The 21,101-nt window shown below is 37.7% G+C and overlaps 1 protein-coding gene and 1 long non-coding RNA gene across 2 annotated transcripts in view; one reads left to right on the plus strand and one right to left on the minus strand.

Moving 5' to 3' along the window:
* Positions 1-21,101, minus strand: part of LOC149925216 (uncharacterized) — a 300,627-nt gene that overhangs the window by 232,682 nt on the left and 46,844 nt on the right. The gene's annotated exons all lie outside the window — the stretch shown is intronic.
* LOC149925238 (uncharacterized) lies at positions 4,454-9,853 on the plus strand. The gene has a single exon (XM_090161717.1). The coding sequence runs from the start codon at positions 4,454-4,456 to the stop codon at positions 9,851-9,853; it is 5,400 nt and encodes a 1,799-aa protein (XP_090017843.1).

A 21,101-nucleotide genomic window follows, 5' to 3' on the forward strand; every position in this document is an offset into this window, starting at 1 on the left:
TTTACGCGTCGAAAAATGTCCCGCAGAATAATAAATATAATATTAAATCGACTAAGATGACATCACCAGAATTATAATAGCAAAATGCCAATATCGTCGCCGTTAAAACAAAACCACGTATCTTTTCGGTGGCCTTTGTGAGAAAAATGGATTTTTTAATTTTGCAGGGACTTGTGAAATCACGTGTTAGGTTTTTACATGTGAGTTAATTTTATAGTTAAATAATTTCGTTTCAATATTGACTCTTTATGAGGATTTTAATTTAAAAATATTTTGCTAAAGGGGAAGTTTTAGAGATACGTGGTTTTGCGTCATGAAGTGAGATAGAGCTGAAAATAAGCAAGGTACGTGCTTTTGCGCGAAATAAGTTGCGAATATCAAAGATACGTTTAAATTTTTTCTCGATTTAAAAAAATAAATCCAATTGCAACCTATTAATGTTTTTAATGTTATATACGTAAATTGGGGTGTAGAATCTAAATATGTAAATTTTGACAAAACCAGGTATCTCAAGTTACGTGGTTTTGTTTTAACGGCGACGCTATACAGGTAGGATCTGTATTCATTTATTATTTCATAATTATTATTGTTTATTTGAAAATAATTTTAAAATGCTTTTGAAGGTGATTTCTGATTGGTTCTTCATGTGATTTGGGAATTTCGTAGTTTAACATGTGGATTCAAAAATGCAAACAAACACGCGAACGCGATTGTCTGTAAATAGTTTTTATCTAATTAGTGAGTTTTCTATACAGGAATTTAAGATGATGATGAAGATTTAGATCTTATTAATTTACATTATGCTTGCCAATTTCAACAGAAGATATATTGGGTTAAATGAAATGTCAGTCATTATACGATGATGGAAGATTAGAAATTGTCATTAAAGACATGCATGATTGAACCTGGCGATTGTTTGAAAAGTTCAAAACTGTTCGTGGAGGATACTCTGGCTTTCAAAATGCAAATAGCCATTTTTGCACGAACACACGTCCAATTAAAGATTTCAGGTGAATCAGTTTGCATGTGACGAGAATGAATTATTGCAATAATTATAAATTAGTTACACCTATAATCTCCAATTTATTAGTAATGTTCATGACATTAACTACTTCTAAATATTAGTTATAATATGTAAATACACACGGAATTATTATTATTGAGAGGAATCTTCAGTTAAGCCTCGGTTATCGAGTGTGGGAAAGTCAGAATGCCTCCCAAGAAAAAAAAACCAATGCTCAATGGACGCTTCAATAAAAGATACTCGATTTCTACTCCCCTCTCCAAATTCATCTGGGAAGGAGCTATTTCCGGTCGGTCGGTTAAACGGTTAGAATGGCTAGCCAAAAAGTCATATTTAAGCCAATTGGAGACGCGTTTTTGCCCTCATGAGAATTTTGCGTCAGATAAGAAACGCGTCGGCTCACGTGTATAAAGAACATATTAATGTTAATTTTCGATAATATATTTTAAGGTAAAATATATAATGTTACTAAAATTAAGTATAAGAAGATAATAATAATATTATTATCATCCTCTTATGGGATAAATAATTAAAATTATATGTAATATTTTTATAATACCGGGCAATTTTAAAGCTTCTCATGGAGGCAGAGTTAATTCATTTCGTATAAAATTATCTTTTGGAAAAAGATGAAAACTCATTCCTTTAGAACTAAACATATTACTTTTTCAGTACGGTATGCAACAAGTGTTTCCTTTAAACCAGGTAACCTTTTTTGGCATGTTAAGGCTTAGCAAAAAACCGATGTTACGTTCGATAAAGTTTCCAGCTTTCTAATATTTCAACAAGCACTATATAAATAATAACTTATGAGTCCTGGCTGTCGGAAATATTACTTCTTGGCAATTTCTGGGAAGATGTTTTATTTAAGCGCCTATTACATTTGACAAAATCCAAATCTTCTCAATGTAATTTAGACTTGAAAAAAAGTTCCACAAAATCAATACAAACTTTAAGTGCTTTGCATACACTAACAATTGTAAGTGCCATTAATCGAACTAACCATGAGATTTACACAGTTTCAGTGGCGGATACATAAGCTTGGCGTGTGACTCGATGATTTGTTATTACACCCAAGCTCACGATGTCTTTTAGCCCCCCCTCCCCTCAAGTTTTTTTCTGTATCCGCCACTGCACTATTTCAATACAATCTGAAAGAAATGAGGATGCCAGTGAAATATGTATGAAAGAAGAATCAACGCAGTGTGATATATTAATAAAAATAATTCATTCTCATCACATGCAAACTGATTCACCTGCAATTTTTAATCGGACGTGTATTCGTGCAAAAATGGCTATATTCATTTTGAAAGGCAGAGTATCCTCCACGAACATTTTTGAACTTTTCCAATAATCTCCTGTTTTAATCATGCATGTCTTTAATGACGATTTCTAATCTTCCATCATCGTATAATGACTGACATTTCATTTAACCCAATATCTCTTCTGTTGAAATTGGCAACCATAATGTAAATACATAAGATCTAAATCTTCATTATAATTTTCAAACATTACGAACTAATTCCTTTATAGAAAACTCTTTAATTAGAACGACACTTTTCGTATTAAATATTATTTAGTTTTGGTGTAATCCTCATGGTTTTTATGTTCCTTATGAAGTTATTAATGAAATTTTAAATAGCAAATTAAATGCCCAACGACTGTGGTCCGAATGAAATTAGCCTTCTCGTATCGTTTTGGCAAGAAACATGGACATAAAAAACAACCTCTCAAGATGGCCGCCGTAACTTCGCCCATAGGTGGCGCCGCGAATATGCTACGCAGCGTAACGTATTATACATCTATCTATAGGTAATTATACCATTAATAGGGAAAAACAGCTTAAAACAATGATGGTGTTTTGGCGAGAATTGAAAGAAAGAAATTACTCTTAAATCAGTTTAAAAATTACATCGACATATATATTTTTGCTCTGCCTATCTGTCCTAGGTGGCGCCAAAATGAACGTTGTGCAGTAAAGAGTGGGCCAGACAAGTGGAAATGGACAAGGCTGAAGATACTCTTTCTTCTTCGCCGCATTTTTACGAATTAAAACGGTCTAACCTAACCCTTTTCCATTTACGTGAAATATTTTGTTGGTGGCTTTCCATTGTCAGATGGCTTTACATTGCGTAACTCCGTAACTTAATTTTTTTAACGTGTATGAGATACATTTTGTAGGATAAATTTTTATATTTTTTAAATTAAATTCGCCAAAACGACTACCTCGGGGGAGAGTTTCGTTTGGCCGACTTCTCATTTGGCCGACCACAAAATACACGTTACGCCGACTGTCCATTTGGCCGGCCCTCAAGGGGTCGGAGTGTGCAATTACTTGTGGCTTTACCAGGGAATCGGGGTCCGGCTCTTGGAACCCATAAGGGCGTTGGTGCACTGGGAGATCTTAGCTCCGTCCAAATGGTCCTATCTCCACCTCCGACTTCGGTCAGGTGTGGGCTGGATACTGTGCTTCGGCCCAGGCTAACGGAGAGGGTCCAGGCAAACTGGCCGCCTCGGCGGATTGGGTAGTTTGCTGTGGGGTGGCGGGCCTCCATATGCGGGCACGGCGGCCCTGTTTCCCGGCCTTTTGGAGTCCACCGGGATCTCCGGTGCCAGCTGTGCTGGGTTACTTGGGCTGCTGTGTGCTCGTCATTCCCCTTTAGGAGCTCTTTCCAAAGGGTTTGGCTCTCTACCTTCTTATAGGTAGGGTGTCAGCCGAAGTTGCCAGAGCATCCGCTTTCATTCCCACTGCTGTGTGTGTTAAATATCTTTGTATTTGTGTAATTAGTTTAAAATTGTGTATTATTGTTTAATTGAAATGTGTTTATTATTAATTTGTAAAATGTTGTATTTTTTTTAGTGTATTATTTGTTTTAAAAATGGCAATATCCATGGAAAATTAATTCGAGAATTTTCTTTTGTAATAATTTTCTTTTGTAAAATGTATAAACGCGAAAGTGCCAATCTGGGTTTTTCCGTGGCGAAAACGTTGAGCCATCCCTGCCTTGCAAACCCGAAAGACGAAGACCGGATATTGGAGGCAACGGGGGGCGGCTCAATGGGACCGTCCTAGTATTTAGGGGAAATACCCCATCCTTTATAAAAACAGAATGACCAGAAACGTCGTAAAAACTAGGTGAGAGAAAAAGCTCGCTCGGACTCTAAAGAGTCAACCCTCCTAAAGGAGGAATTTTTAGTTCAAAATAAAACTTAACCCTTTTAAAACCAAAAAGAAGTCTCAAATTATCTTAAACAAAATAAGAAAGTAGGCTCGCAAGTAGATACAGTTAAAGATCGCTTTAGGTAATTTAGTCCTATAAAACTCTCAACATAATGGTGCCGAAACCCGGGATCTAAAAGCCAACGTAAGCGAATCAAAACTTGGAAAAAAGAACTGTTTTTCCAACGCGAGCAACGACCACGCCAAAGATGACGGAGCCGGCAGAAGAAGTGATTGCGGCCGCCAACGCCGCGTACCAGAGGGTAAAAGCCAGCCGGACTCCCATCCGGAGAGCCATCACCGTGGAGACTTCGAAAGTAGAAACGCTCATCAAAGACAAAAAATGTACGATCGAGCAACTGGAGGACTTACTGGCCATCGTTCTTCAAAAAGAGGAGGAAATCATTCTTCTCGACCAAAAGGCCGAATCGCACCTCGATTCACCAGCGGATCTCGAAAAGGAGGCGAGCTCGACAATAACTTACAGGGACAAAATCACCGTCGCCAAATCCAAAGCCAACCGGAAAATCAACGAGCTCCGAGGCTACGGAACGACAACGTCCATCCCTTCGAACCACGGAGGAAACCTGCAGCTGACGACGCCAACGCTGATCCCACCACCGCAGATCATCTCGGCCACGAAGCTTCCCACCATCACGATGCCCAAATTCAACGGAGACATTTCAAAGTGGTCCAGTTTCTGGAGCCAATTTCAAGCGGCGATCCACCGAACGAACTTACCAAAGGTAGAAAAGTTTACGTATTTGGCTTCGTATTTAGAGGGGGAGGCGGCTAGTGTATTAGATTTCTTAGACGCGTCAGAGCAAAACTACGACGACGTAATAAAAATGTTAGAAGACCGATATGGTAGAAAAGATCTCGTAATACATAGATTAATGAATAAGTTATTAGATATACAATCGGTTAAAAAATCAAATGATGTAAAAGCGTTGCGCACCCTGGTTGATACGTGTGAGGGAACAATAAGAAGCTTAAGAAATCTAGGCGTAGACCCAAAAGTAAATGGTACTTTTCTCTGCCCAGCCCTACTACGTTGTCTTCCTAGCGATATTAGGCTAGATTATAGTAGAACGAAACCCGCCGGTGACAATTGGGATGTCGATAACTTGATAACGTTCCTTAAAAAAGAGGTAGAAAATCGGGAGGTCTCTGAAATGTTAGGACAGGGGCCCCAAATTATAGATAGTTACGCGAAAGTTCAAAAAGAACAAAGTAGGGAAAAATCCTACCCGGAAAAGTTTAAAAGACAGCCATCGGCAACCGCGCTATCGGCTGTAGTCCCCAACGAAAATGTGTATTGCATTTTTTGTAAAAGCACCCAACACTCGTCCACGAATTGCACCTATCACTCGATCGAGGATAAAAAACGCCTATTAAAAGATGAGGATAGATGTTTTAATTGTATTAGAAAAGCCCACCAAACCAAAAATTGCCCGTCAAAATTTAAAGGGTGTAGAAAATGTGGGAGGGCCCATAATATCGTAGTGTGCGAGAAAAATGAGTCAAATTCCAAGAAAAATCGAAACCCCCCTAAAGAGGGCGAAAAGGATAAAGAAAGGGGAAGGGAGGATTTTACTACAATGCAGGTGTCGGTAAACAGCTCTCAAGTAGCTACTTCAAATACAGTTTTGTTACAAACAGTTCAGGCCCTCGCGGAAAACCCCGAAATGAAATCAAAAGGAGAAACAATTCGTTGTTTATTAGATGGGGGTAGCCAATTGTCATTTGTACAGGAAAGCTTATCCCGTAAATTAAAATTGCCCGTAGTTGGTAAAACTGAAATAGCGGTTCATGGGTTCGGGACTAGTAAAGCCGCGGAAGTAAGTCGGCGTATTGTTAGGCTAATTCTACGTAACAAAATTTACCCACGTGAATTTATAGAAATTCAGGCCGTAGAAGTCCCGTTCATTTGTCGGGCATTGTCTAAACCACCTTGTATCGAAATAGAAAATTATCTCGAGGAAAAAGGCCTACAGATGGCCGATGAATCGGAAAAGGGAACCCTAGACATTAACGCCTTAATTGGGGGTGATATTTATTGGGAGTTAGTTTCCGGTAAAATTGAGCGTTTCGGAAAAAACACCGTCGCTTTAGAAACTAAATTTGGTTGGGCCATAACGGGTCCCGTAAAAATAACAGGTGTAGGACGAGAAACGTACTCGACCTTGCACGTTAGTGTGGAAGAAAATCAAGTTAATGAAACGTTAAAATCGTTTTGGGAGATTGAGGCTATAGGCATTCGTGAAAAATCTAATGACCCACCCAATGACGAAGAAATCGTAGAAGATTTCGAAAATAGCATTGAATTCGAAAACGGCCGTTATAGCGTTCGATTCCCCTGGAAAATTGATAGGGAAAACCTGCCCAATAATTTTGAAATCGCGAAAAAACGCGCGCAAAGTTTAGCTAGAAAACTTGGGAAAAATCCCGCTCTTTTCAAAGAGTACAGAAAAGTTCTTCAAGAACAGTTAGATTCGGGGATTATCGAGGAGGTACCCCCCGAAAAGATTGACTCGAAAAATTGTCATTATGTGCCCCACCAGGCGGTAGTGCGAGATAGCAGCGCCACAACAAAGGTCCGAGTCGTTTTCGACGGCTCCGCCCATGAAGCGAACTTACCCTCTCTAAACGACTGTTTGTCGCCAGGTCCTAATTTAAATCCTGATATGTTAGGCTTACTCTTGAGATTTAGAAACCACAAAGTGGCTTTGTTAGCCGATATAGAAAAGGCTTTTCTTCAGGTGGGGTTAGCGGAAGAAGAAAGGGACGTAACTCGGTTTCTTTGGTTTAAATATGACCAAGAGGGAAAAATAGATCAAAATTCATTTAGGGTGTTTAGATACAATAGAGTTCCTTTCGGGTTTTCACCCTCCCCGTTCCTTCTCGCTGGAACAATTAAGTTCCATATTAAAAATTACCAAGAAACTGACCCCGAAGTAACCGAAATTTTAGATAGGGATCTCTATGTAGACGACGCTGTAAGCGGAGCCGAAAATGTCGAAAAGGCTTACAAAATATCAGTTAGGATGAACGAAATTATGGGGGACGCGAATATGCGACTAAGAAAGTGGAATTCAAATTCGCCCGAGCTCAGACAAATGTGGGGGGAGAAAGATAAAAACGCAGGCCCCATTCCTATTTTCTCTAGTGAAAATAGTTCCGAAACTCAAAAGGTGCTAGGCTTAAATTGGGACCCCGAAACTGATACCTTTTCATTTAACTTGTCAAAATTAATGAGTTACCTAATAAACCTCAAGAAAACGAAGCGGTGCATTTTGAGTTCCGTTTCCCAAGTATTTGATCCGATGGGGATTTTAGGGCCTTACACAATTAGGGCCAAACTACTGTTCCAAGAGTTATGGAAAATAAAAAATTTGACCTGGGATGACGAACTTCCGGAAAATATAGGAAGGGAGTTTGAAAAATGGTGCGAAGAACTACCCGAATTAAGAAAAACAGCTTTTCCCCGGTATTATTTGAATGGGTTGGAGGGCGAAATAGAGTCGAGAGAGCAACACTGCTTCTGCGACGCCAGCTCAAAAGGTTACGCAACCGCGATTTATTTTAGACTGACCACTAAAAGGGGGGAAGTTAAAACTGTACTGGTAATGTCAAAAACCCGCGTGGCCCCGCTGAAAGATAATACGATTCCCCGTTTAGAGTTGATGGGGTGCGTTTTGGGTGCCCGCTTAGCTAAATACGCTAACGAACAATTTGAAAACAAAATCTCAAAAACGTATTATTGGACCGATTCAATGATAGCCCTTCACTGGATAAAAAATAACTCGGAGGATTGGAAACCGTTCGTTTCCAATAGAGTCCGCGAAATCCAAAATTTAACTAACCTCGAAAATTGGGGTCATTGTCCCGGAACTAGTAACCCAGCCGATTTACCAACTAGGGGCTTAAGCGCGAAAAAGCTCAACGAAAGTAAACTTTGGTTTGAGGGTCCGTTATGGTTGCGGGATCCCGAAAGTCATTGGCCAAATTTTCCATCCACCCCCTTAGATTTATCTAACGACGGGGTAGACGCTGAAAGGAGAAAGGTAGCGATGGTAACCACTCGCGATGATCAAAATTTAATCCAAAATCTAATCCCTTTAGACCGCTATAGTAAAATAGATAAATTATTCCGCGTAACAGCCTGGGTTAAGCGCTTCGCTAAAATGTTGAAATGTAAAACTAGAATTAAGGGTAATTTAACCGCTGAAGAGCTAAACGAAGCGGAAAATCTATGGGTGAAACATATCCAGAAAATTGAATTTAAAGATGAAATAATTTCTTTAGAAAACAAACAAGAGGTTAATAAAAATTCGAAAATTGTATCTTTGAAACCATTTATTGATAACGAAGGTTTGCTCTGTGTGGGGGGCCGCTTGGAAGAAGCGAAATTAACGTATAGACAAAAACATCCGATTATTTTGGGAAAAACTAGCCGTTTCGCCTCCCTGCTCGTAGAAAGAAGCCACGCCCAAGTGCTACACTCTGGTGTAAACGGCACAATCACGCAAATTCGCGAAAAATACTGGGTGATCTCGGGTCGCCAGTTAGCCAAACAAGTAATAAATAAGTGTTTCGAATGTAAAAAATTTAGTGCAAAACCGGGCAAAATGTCGGAAGCCCCGCTACCGAAAGCTAGAATTGACGAAACACCCCCATTTAGTACCATAGGAATAGATTTCTGTGGCCCTCTGTATGTGATTGACAAGTACAAACCAAAAACAATGGTAAAAACATACGTCTGTTTGTTTACGTGTAGCGTGACGCGCGCGTTACATCTTGAATTAGTCGATTCTCTGTCTACCGAAGACTTTTTGTTAGCTATGCGGAGAATGATCGCGAAAAGAGGTATTCCTCAAATAGTGTTTAGCGACAATGCAGCCACTTTTAAAAAGGCGAATGCAGACCTTAAAGAACTTTGGAAAAATATCAAAAATGACGAAATTTTTGCGTTTTTCGGTAAAATTGGAATATCTTGGCGTTTTATCGCTGAAAGAGCGGCCTGGTGGGGAGGTCACTGGGAGCGGATGGTTCGCACTATCAAAAGCACCCTAAAAAAGGTATTGGGTAATGCTCAATTAAATTTTGCCGAAATGTCAACATTAATCGCGGAAACCGAGGGAATGATAAATTCCAGACCCATTACGTTTGTCTACAATGACGTTAACGAACCATGCCCACTCACTCCCGCTGATTTCTCTATCGGTAAAAGAATCACCACCTTGCCAAATCAAAACTTTAAAGATTTAAATGTAAATGCCACGCGAAAAGATTTGATACTAAGATTAAAGCATAGACAAAAGGTACTCGAAAGATTATGGAAAAGGTGGCAATCAGAGTACCTGTTAGATCTTAGGTCGGCTCATCACAGTAAGGTAATTAAGCGGGAAACCATATTTAAAGAAGGCCAAGTTGTTCTCATTCACGAGGACAACCGACCCCGTCAAAATTGGAAATTGGGTTTAATTACAAAAGTAAAAATTGGCCGTGACCAAAAAATACGTTCCTGCTTAGTTCGTACTGGAAATGGAAACGTCATACGACGTCCCATACAATTACTGTACCCCCTAGAAATTACTAGTGATTGAAATTTAAAATTGCTTAAAAATTACTCCCTTTAATTTGAAAAAAATGTTTAAATTGAATTGTTTTTGGAAATACTAACGTATTTGCCGGGGGAGTGTTAAATATCTTTGTATTTGTGTAATTAGTTTAAAATTGTGTATTATTGTTTAATTGAAATGTGTTTATTATTAATTTGTAAAATGTTGTATTTTTTTTAGTGTATTATTTGTTTTAAAAATGGCAATATCCATGGAAAATTAATTCGAGAATTTTCTTTTGTAATAATTTTCTTTTGTAAAATGTATAAACGCGAAAGTGCCAATCTGGGTTTTTCCGTGGCGAAAACGTTGAGCCATCCCTGCCTTGCAAACCCGAAAGACGAAGACCGGATATTGGAGGCAACGGGGGGCGGCTCAATGGGACCGTCCTAGTATTTAGGGGAAATACCCCATCCTTTATAAAAACAGAATGACCAGAAACGTCGTAAAAACTAGGTGAGAGAAAAAGCTCGCTCGGACTCTAAAGAGTCAACCCTCCTAAAGGAGGAATTTTTAGTTCAAAATAAAACTTAACCCTTTTAAAACCAAAAAGAAGTCTCAAATTATCTTAAACAAAATAAGAAAGTAGGCTCGCAAGTAGATACAGTTAAAGATCGCTTTAGGTAATTTAGTCCTATAAAACTCTCAACAGTGTGCGAAGTGGCGAGCTGGTTGAACCATTGCTGCACCTTCTGCTGGGTTGAGCGGCCGCCGTCGAGGGTGCGACCATCAGTAGTAGGGTTCTACTACCCATGCTGGTTTTGTCACCTGTCCGGGCTATGTGGACGCCGGCGTAGGGCATTCTGATGATAGACCTCCGGTGGTGTGGTTTAAATCTTACCGGTACACCGGGCTATAAATCTGGCACATGTCCATTTGGCCGACTGCACATTTGTCCGACTGAGAAATCGGAAAAATGGACAGTGCATTTGACCGACTGCTCATTTTTCCGACTACTAATTTGACCGACTGCTCATTTGGCCGACTGCTCCTTTGGCCGACTGCTCATTTGGCCGACTGCTCATTTGGCCGACTGCTCGTTTGGCCGACTGCTCATTTGGCATTTGGACGATACTAGGTGCGTTTGGCTAGGTACTGTCCTCTAGGTCGCGTTTTAGAAGGCCCAGCTTTGTTATAAAGAACGGGGCTGAGGGGGCGCCGGGCCGGGCCCCCAGCGCTCGAGCGAAGTGAGTTCGCGGCGCCGTCAGGCGCCAATACTTAGAATACATTGCCCGTTCTATAAATCAACCTAACACTAAAGACATAGAGAATTACATGCAATAAGAGTCGGTGAAATGAGCAGTCGTTCGGACATATGAGCAGTCGGCCAAATGAAAAGTCGATTAAATGAGGAGTCAGTCAAATGAGGAGTCGGCAAAATGCACCCCACCCTACCTCAGTACCTCTATAAATATATTGGATACCGCAAAAATGGTGGCGATAACAAAATGGTAACACGAAATGTTTTGACTATACTAAAGTATAATAAATGATGCCAGACTACCATTATTTCAAAAAATTCCGAGTTAAATGTATTTTCTGAACTGTGAGTTTTAATAAATAAAATTTTACCAAAATACGTGACTTTAGTATATTTAGTATAGTCAAAACATTTCATGTAGCCTTTTTGTTCCCGCCACCAGGCCTGCGGTATTCAATATATTTATGGAGGTAATCGTTTTGGCGAATTGCCGATGTCAGTAGACGCTTCAAAGAAGTATATTATTATAAATATTATATAATTATACTGATATAGTTATTTTTTATTTAGATTTAGTTCCATTGTATCATTATAACATTTTTTAGTTGTTCCTAATGAATAAAATTTCGATGGTGCCCCTAATTTCTATATTTCTTCATGCCCTAAGCAATTGCGTTTTTTGCCTAATGGTTAATCCAGGGCTGATTGCTTGTTTTGTTTTGTACAATTATATTACCTTATGCTACTTTTATCTAAGAAAAAAAATCGTCGTCTACGCACGTACAATATTTGTCAAAAACATTCACACACTCTTTAGAAATAAGAATATAAAATGTAACATATAAAAAAAAGAAATATATACAAAAGTAAATAAAACGGGAGAAATGTAAACCTTGAATTAAAAACAGTAACAATTGTATAGTTAAACAAGTTACGAACTACACATTAAGTGATATGATTTTTGATGGAATAATCTTATAAAAAATATCATTTAAATTCCCGAATTTGTTTGTATTTAGCATGATTCTGTTCATTATATTCGTTCGATGGTATGGGCCATAAAATACTTTCCGAATTCTATTTATATGATAAGCACAATTAATTGACAGACATTCCAGAAGTTCAGTCTAATGTTTACCCAATGGAAAATTTTATAAAGTTGGTAAGTCCATTGGGTAAACAATAGACGTGTATATATATATACATGTCTAATGTTTACCCAATGGACTTACCAACTTTATAAAATTTTCTTGGTTAAAGGGAGATATGTAATATCTCCTAATACACCTAAATTATATGTAATGTATAAATGTTATTAATAATATGCGAATTAACTAGCGCTATTTTAATACAAATAATTTAAGAGCATAAAATTACAGATCTAATATCTGTCAACAGTTTTAGAAGAGAGGGTAGTTGCGGTTGCACCCACCACTTTTTCTGGAGATGGTGAAAACTTAATCACTGGAACTTAGAAAGCTTCCACCAGCACCTCCCGGAGAGTTCATTTTTATCCCCAATAAAACCCTCTTCGCTACGCCCCTGCGTCGCAATAATGTTTTCGGCCTAAATATAAACTTCCAAATAAATCACGTTGTATGTACCAGTTCAGGAATTTATAAATATTTTTAGTTATTTAATTATTTATTTATCTAAAATAATAAAATAATGATTACATATAAATAGTTCATTTACATCTGTTTTAATGAGAATGGATGAAGTGTGATGGTGATGGAAGAGTAATGGCGTTTAACCCCAGGGGAATGCGCCGGGGAAGGGGTAAGGCTGGGCGTGGTACTGTCCCGGGTAAGGGTATCCGCCACTGGGGCGTCCTCCGTTGCTGTTCCCCATTTGGATTCCGTGGTCTCCGAAGAAGAACCTGTCCTGTCCTTCCTTGCCTTCCGCTCCTGGGGCCCCGGGGCCGTCCTGGGGTCGGCAGAATGCGCAGGACATCACGGCGGCCACGATGGCGAAAACAAAGACGGATTTCATCTTTAAAAATACAACAATAAACTTAATTTTAAAATTAGGTTGGATTAAATTAATTAGGAGAAGGCTTGTATTTCTAAATTTATAAAGTAGAAATTTACTATTTTGAAATCAAATATTGAAAAGCTAATTTTCTAAGTTTAAAGGTTTTTTTACTTAAACTTAATGGTTACTTTTAAATTACAAGTTTGTCTTTATGGCCAGGCAAAAATTGTACTTACAACGAGAGGTGCTTTTTGGTCTGTTCCTTCTGAGCTTAACGGCTGAAACTGGTTGAATGATGGTCGAAGTATTCGGGTGCCCCCTTTTTATACCGATTACCACCGACTCTCAATCGCTCTCATTGCACTGAGTCGCTCATTCTCGGAAATGAGGAAAGAACCCCTCATGACGTTGGTCACGCCGTACTAGCGCCATTGCACCACAAGCTTTGCAAATTCGAGTGTTTGCGCGCCGACGTCAAACTAGGAATCAATAAAGCTGTGTCTCTTCAAAGTTATCTGAGTCGGACCTCATCATCCAGCTCTATTTATAATTCAGGGATCGGGAAATTATTTTGTGTACCAAGACGTTGCTTCTCTAATATTGTTTGACAGTCACAAATTTAGGTGACTCATTTCGCCAGAGTGCAGAAATGGTACAGTTAATGTTCTCCATCAGTACGGCACAGAAATTTAATAATGTCTTTAAATTTTGAGCGATTAAATTTCAAATAAGAAATATTTTCGTGATTAAACTTGAATTATTATTGAAAATTTTCAAGTTTAAAATAAACTAACTGCTGAGCAGCATACGTGAAATAGTCATTAATTCCTTGATATTCGACGATGTTATTTTTGGGTTTTAGATGGAATTTGTTACACATGTCTTAGATTTCAGATAAAAATACGATTATTGACAATCAGCTAAGAAATCTAGCGACTTTCATTACCTGAATCCCACGTGGCCGTGTGAAATTGTGATGGAGGGTGGTGATAATCCCTACGATTTTGGTCGAGATGAAATTTTAGCCATTTCGTCTCGTTACGTCACTAATCCAGAAAAACAAGGACAAACTCTCAAGATGGCCGCCGTAACGCGTTAAAAACAAAATGGAAGGGGTTTTGCCAATTGCGAGGGTTGAAAAAATAATTTTGGGATTCCTCGCCCAAAATTACAATTAAATCAGTTTAAATGATACATAAAATTTAAAATATTTTCTGTATATTTTCACCTTGAACATCTGTCCTATGTGACGTCAAAGTAAACATTGTACCGTGAATATTAAAATTAAGCCTGATATTAGTGAAACCCAGCGCCCAGTTAGAAAAATAATAAACAATCGCCAAAATTATATGGAAACCGGTGACCTTGAAAATGGCATGGCTAATCAAAGTTGGAACACTCGAATAAATGAAAATCCTGTCATTAATTTGGCAAACTGAAAATTGTATACCGTGAATCCAAGTTTCGTAAAAAATGCCGCGAATCTACAAGACTTGGTTCCGCTGCCACTCCCATTCGCCAAGTTGTGGCCCTTGGTGAGTACACTGAACTAGACTCTAGAGTCCGACGCCGATGCAAAAATGATCAACGGCGGCGTGTGTCATTTTTAGAGCCTTCAGAACGAAACAATACTAGAAATCCCAGATCTGGGGTTTATACATAGAAATCGGAATAACAAACGGGTTTATACTCTTTCAAAGAATTTCTGCTAGAAATCATTCATTGAACAATAATTAATGTTAATGACTAGAGTAAAAGCCCTTGGATGTTTTAGAAAATAGGCAAATAGTACGGCGTCGCGCCGAAGAAACGTCGGCGGCGGCGGCGTTGCTCGCCGAAAATAAGGGAAAAGCGGCGTGAACAGCGGCGGCGTCGGACCTCTACTCTGAGTCACTCACAAGGAGACGACCCGAGGTGGTTCTCACCGATTTGGTTCAAAGTTGGAGGATTGTTAGACCTAGATGTAACATGAAACCCGTTAAAGGGAAAAGTTACGCTGGGCTTCCGTTTTGCCATGGCAACCAAAAATGTTTTTGACTACATAAAATGAGAAAAAGTCTATGTAAAATAACATGCGAAAATTACAAATTCTCAAAACTCCAATAATTAAAAAAAAAATATTTTTAAAAAAATTGTAAATTTTACATTTTGGGATTACTTTGAACAAATAGGGGGGAATAAAAACCATTTAGGGTGAACTAGAGCTAATTTGAATAAATAGGTCGAAATTTTAGGTATAATACAAAATATTTGTAAAACTTATGCCGTGATAACTGCCATATATTTTCGCCGATAAATCTTAAAATTGCTACATTACATTATCTGAACGATGTATACAGATTTTTAGATTTCGATAGAAAAACGACGCCATTTTATAAAATGGCGGATACAAATATAAATCATGGTGCAATAAGTTAGGTAATTTGTATTCAATTAACCTAAGATTTTCTACGTTACATTATCTGCCCGAATGAATTCGTACTATAGATTTTTTTAGAAATCCGACACCATTTTGGAAAATGGCGGATATCAATAAAACTCATCGTGCGATAAGTTCCGTAAATATTCGTCGATTAATCAGAAATTTTCTACGTTTCATTATCTGCCCGAGTTAATTAGACCTATGGGTTTTCCAATAATAATCCGAAGCCATTTTGAAATATGGTGGATATAAATATACCTTATGATGCGATAACTGCCGAAATTATTTGTCGATTTAAATGAAATTTTCTACATTACATTATCTGATCGAATAAATAAGCCCCTTACACTGTGATAGAAATATGACGCCATTTTACAAAATGGCAGATATCAATATCTCATAATGCGATAATAATTTCCCGAGTTATCAATAATTTCCCGAGTTACCAATATTTTCCCGAGTTACCAATAATTTCCAGAATTACCATTAGTTTCAAGAATTACTATTAGTTTCAAGAATTACCAATAATTTCCAGAATAACAAAATATTTCCCAATTTACCTATTATTTCCCAAATAACTAATAATTTTCCAAATTACAAATTATTTCCTAAATTATTAATAATTTTCCAAATTACCCAAAATTTCCGGAATTACAACCATTTTCTGCTTTACCAATAATTTCCCGAATTACCAATAATTCTACAATGCCAATTGAACTAATTTAATAATATTTCAATTTACCCAAATTATGCCTAAATGATATATTTAACCATTATTATTTTCTATTAATCCAATGATATAAGAACTTACCCAATATTATTGGATTTTGCCGAAATGTATTAAAATTTACCCATTTTATATGAAGTTTCCTAAAATTTTTTTAACAATAACAATACAGAATTTATCGCACCAAGGGTTACATTGATGTGCGTTATTTTGAAAATAGGACTATTTCTCTCAAAAGAAATAGGACTAATTTACTCGGTCAGAAATAGAAAATTTCAGAATAGTTGACGAATAATTACGGAACTTCTCAGACATGCGCCATTTTGCAAAATGGCTTCGGAATTCTTTCAAAATAGAAAGGACTTTTTTATTCGATCATTTAATGAAACAGAAAAATTCTGATTTATCGTCGAATAATTACGGAACTTATATGACATCCGCCATTTTCCAAAATGGCCTCGAATTTTATTAAAATTAATAGGATTATCTATAATAGGCAATGTAAAGTAAAAAATTTCAAGTAATTGGACAAATAATTTCGGCAGTTATCGCATTATGAGATATTGATATCTGCCATTTTGTAAAATGGCGTCAGATTTCTATCACAATGTAAGGGGCTTATTTATTCGGTCAGATAATGTAATGAAGAAAATTTCACGTAAATCGACAAATAATTTCGGCAGTTATCGCATCATAAGGTATATTTATATCCACCATATTTCAAAATGGCGTCGGATTATTATTGGAAAACCCATAGGTCTAATTAACTCGGGCAGATAATGAAACGTAGAAAATTTCTGATTAATCGACGAATATTTACGGAACTTATCGCACGATGAGTTTTATTGATATCCGCCATTTTCCAAAATGGTGTCGGATTACTATAAAAATCTATAGTACAAATTCATTCGGGCAGATAGTGTAACGTAAAATCTTAAGTTAATCGGATATAAATTACCTAACTTATTGCACCATGATTTATATTTGTATCCGCCATTTTATAAAATGGCGTCGTTTTTCTATCGAAATCTAAAAATCTGTTTACATCGTTCAGATAATGTAATTAAGAAATTTTAAGATTTATCGGCGAAAATATATGGCAGTTTTCACGGCATAAGTTTTACAAATATTTTGTATTATATCTAAAATTTCGACCTATTTATTCAAATTAGCTCTAGTTCACCCTAAATGGTTTTTATTCCCCCCTATTTGTTCAAAGTAATCCCAAAATGTAAAATTTACAATTTTTTTAAAAATATTTTTTTTTTAATTATTGGAGTTTTGCAAAGGGGGACCCTTAGAATTTGTAATTTTCGCATGTTATTTTACATAGACTTTTTCTCATTTTATGTTGTCAAAAACATTTTTGGTTGCCATGGCAAAACGGAAGCCCAGCGTAACTTTTCCCTTTAACGGGTTTCATGTTACATCTAGGTCTAACAATCCTCCAACTTTGAACCAAATCGGTGAGAACCACCTCGGGTCGTCTCCTCGTCAGTGCCGGATTAAGACCATTGGGGGCCTCTAGGACTCAAGGATGGAGTAAGAGGGTAGCTAAGCAAACCAACTTTTTCTAGAGTTGACACAATGACCATTTTGAAAATGGAAAATGGATTTTTTCCATGGGCGCCCACAGAGGTGTGCAAACGGGGAAATTGCTCCACCCCCCTTTCTTTAGCCATACCTCTTTACTCCCCTCCCCCCGAATTGGGCCTTGCCCTGTTGTTTTTGCTGTTGAACTTTTTGGGGAGTGCAGTGACGAAGAAGAGTGATCCAGTTACTTGAAATGTGTGTTACATCAATTTCGGGAAACTTATATCCCTATTCCAACTAAGCTTTAGCTATAGCTCGTTCATTTATCGGATCGTTGTGTGTGTAAATGTTGTATATTTCATCGGGCGAGTTCGCTATATGACTTGAAATTATTTCTGCCGGCGTCCATGCTCTCAGTAGCGTAGGGGGTGGACTTGCCCCTTGGTCCACCCATCTGGCTATGCCACTGCATGCTCCTCTCTATTTGAACTCTGTTTGAACCCAAAAACCAACCTTTTTCTATTTGACTAGGCAAAAACCTAACTTTTCGCCCTACCACTCTAAGACCAAGCACTTAATTACATACGTTCCTGAATTCCATATGTGACAATTCACAACGTAACTTAAACCAAAAAATAAATGAAAATGCCATATCACCCACTTAAAGGAAGTAATAACTGGACCATGATTATCCAAATTATAGTTCGACTATTCAAATTTGTTTAATGCTGGGAAAATGTTGTCAATTCAAATACTAACGATGTTTATATGAAAGACTATGTTGGGGCCAAACAAAATGAACAGGGGTGGGGCAACCCCCTCTCTGCTGAGCGGCCTGACACGGAGTCACAGAGTGGACAAGAGATTGGTTATGCAAGGTTACAAGGTAGTCGTTTTGGTACGGTTCTACCTCTATAGATCACCGTAAAACGAAATAGAGGCTACGCGGCAGTAGCGGACTGGGTCTAAAAATGTGGACTGCCAGGGGTCAAAGGGGGGCCACCCAAAACCAGAGGCGTAGACAGGGGGGAGACACCCTCCGAAAAAGGAACTTTCCCCCCTGAAATATTTTTTCGCTTTAATTATTTTTACTCAATTGTGTGCGAACTACGCTACTGCCGAAAACCAGAAGGATAAATGCTGAAATATTTTTAATTAAATCAAGGAATACCACTGGGCATGCCTCAGGCTGGAATCAAACCAGCGACCTGTGGGTTGCGGTCCCAACGCTTCTTCCATTTGGACTACCTAAGCCCACAATAAAGGTGTTCCCTTGTTTCGCGTAAAATATATCCCGAATTTTTATTAAGCCATATCATTTTATAAATCACCTAGTAGTAACAGTTCCTTTCAATTGGAATACTCTTTGAAACGGCAACTCATAGGTCGCTGGTTCGTCGCCATTTATAGCGATATAATGTTTTTAATAATTACAGATAACATATTAAAGGCAATATACAGTCGATACTAAATGTAAACATAATTATACAGATTGTTATTATTAGTTTATATTTTAGACAAATGCTAGCTTTTTAAATAGGTATACGGTGCCGAAATTTTATTTATTAACCGGTTGTTTAAAAGCATGTTTCATGTTCCACTATATTTTTTGTAATCGTTGGAATACACTAGATGACTGTGCGAATCTGTCCATAATTGCTTTTAGATCGAAGTAATATAAGTAATCTAGCCGTGATGAACTAGAATTTTTCCTCTCCCGCGGGCGGGCTGAAATCCGTTCGGTTTTTATTTCCTCCCTCTCCTTGTACAATGGGAAGATGCCCCCCAATAGAAAGGAGGTCGTTGATAATTTCGGTTCATGTATTTCTGATACAAGTGATATTTAATAGTTTAATACCCTAAAGTTGTTTAAAACTTTATTTTAATAGGAAATAATCTTGAACATTTTTAAATTTTAATTTACCAATAAAAGTCAATTAGATGTTATTGTCTCTATCAATTTATTTTTTCATGTAAACGTAGTATTTATATTCTTGTATGTATATGTGACGTGAACTAGAAAAAACGGCCCTCGGTTTAAAATTCCCTGTTATGATGTATTTGTAATTCATGAATTATATGATATTTAATCATTATTAAAGTAGTAGTTTTCAGTCGGAATACGTAATTTATACAGTCGGCCCGCCGACGTTTCGTAGTCGGTAAGTACGGTAACCATCAAATTTATAGGCGGTATAGAGTCACGGTATGAAATTGAGCCCACTGTGGCCCGACGTCGTTTTGGAGTAGGAAAAAGGTACCTTTTTAGTCGGCAGAGAGTCGACCTTTACAATTGAAGGCGTCGGCCCGACTCTTATGTGCTACAGGGGTCCCTTTACCTTCAAATAAATAATCATGCTAGAGAAAATTATTATTCCCACAAATCCCGTTCGATGTAGAGAAAAAATGAATTTAAAACCCTCTTGAAATCTATGCGAAAATCAGTCCCAAAATCTCGAAATCCGTCTATAAAAACAGAAATCAACATGAAAATTGTGCTCTTAAATCTCAAAATCAATTTCCGATTACTGAAATCATTTGAGATTCAAAATCCCGTATTCGCCGAATTGGCACCAGTGACACCCGCTACACTAATCCGAAAATTAAAGTTTTAAAGCTTCTTATTAAACTACTATGAGACAAAGAAATTCTAAATAGGTTTCATGAAAAGCGTATTTTTATGCGCATCTCTTAATATAAAGTGTTGCAAATTGCATCTGGGTGAATTCGAGATTCTAGGGCCGGAACATAATTTTAGTGTAAACTAAACATTTAAGACTTGTTTAGTTCAATATATTCCTGGGTCGAAAAATGACTCATCTCCAGTAAGTAACTGTTGTCTTGGGGCCCGGGGCCACTCTCGGCGGCCCTGTCCAAAGATAGACTAACTTCACCTTTTGTGGCTCATCAGTCCTGTGAAGGATTTCTAGCTTTGCATGGATTTATAATATAGTATAATCCAGTTTGCTTAAAACGTAAAATACACTCGTAATGTTCTATTTTGAGATTTAAAAGAAATCAGTTTTTAGGGGGATTTATCCAGCTAAATCGGGATGGTTTTGTCATTGGTGGTAAAAATGAACTTTGCGGGAGGTGCTACCGTGCTGGTGGAAGCTTTCTGAGCTCGAGCGAATTCGAAAACTGTTGACAGATATTCGTTCTGAAACTTTATTTTATGAAATTATTCGTATTTAAAACTTAGGTTAAATCCTAAGCTTCGAAAAGCATCCGAACAAGGTCATCGATGTTCATAAATAATACCCTTATTGTAAGTTAACTAGGGTTTTATAGACCTTTACTTTCCACGCGCCCCTGGGCTAAAAATACTTGGCGCACTGTTTCGTATGGCCGGGTCGTCATTGAATACTTTACGATT

This window comes from Leiobunum rupestre, chromosome 10, assembly GCF_980474605.1.
Source record: "Leiobunum rupestre chromosome 10, qqLeiRupe1.1.hap1, whole genome shotgun sequence".
NCBI classification, from domain to species: Eukaryota; Metazoa; Arthropoda; class Arachnida; order Opiliones; family Sclerosomatidae; genus Leiobunum; species Leiobunum rupestre.

What these genes read in the sequence shown, in the direction of transcription:
- LOC149925238 (XM_090161717.1), top strand. Translation starts at nt 4,454, where the DNA reads ATGACGGAGCCGGCAGAAGAAGTGATTGCGGCCGCCAACGCCGCGTAC.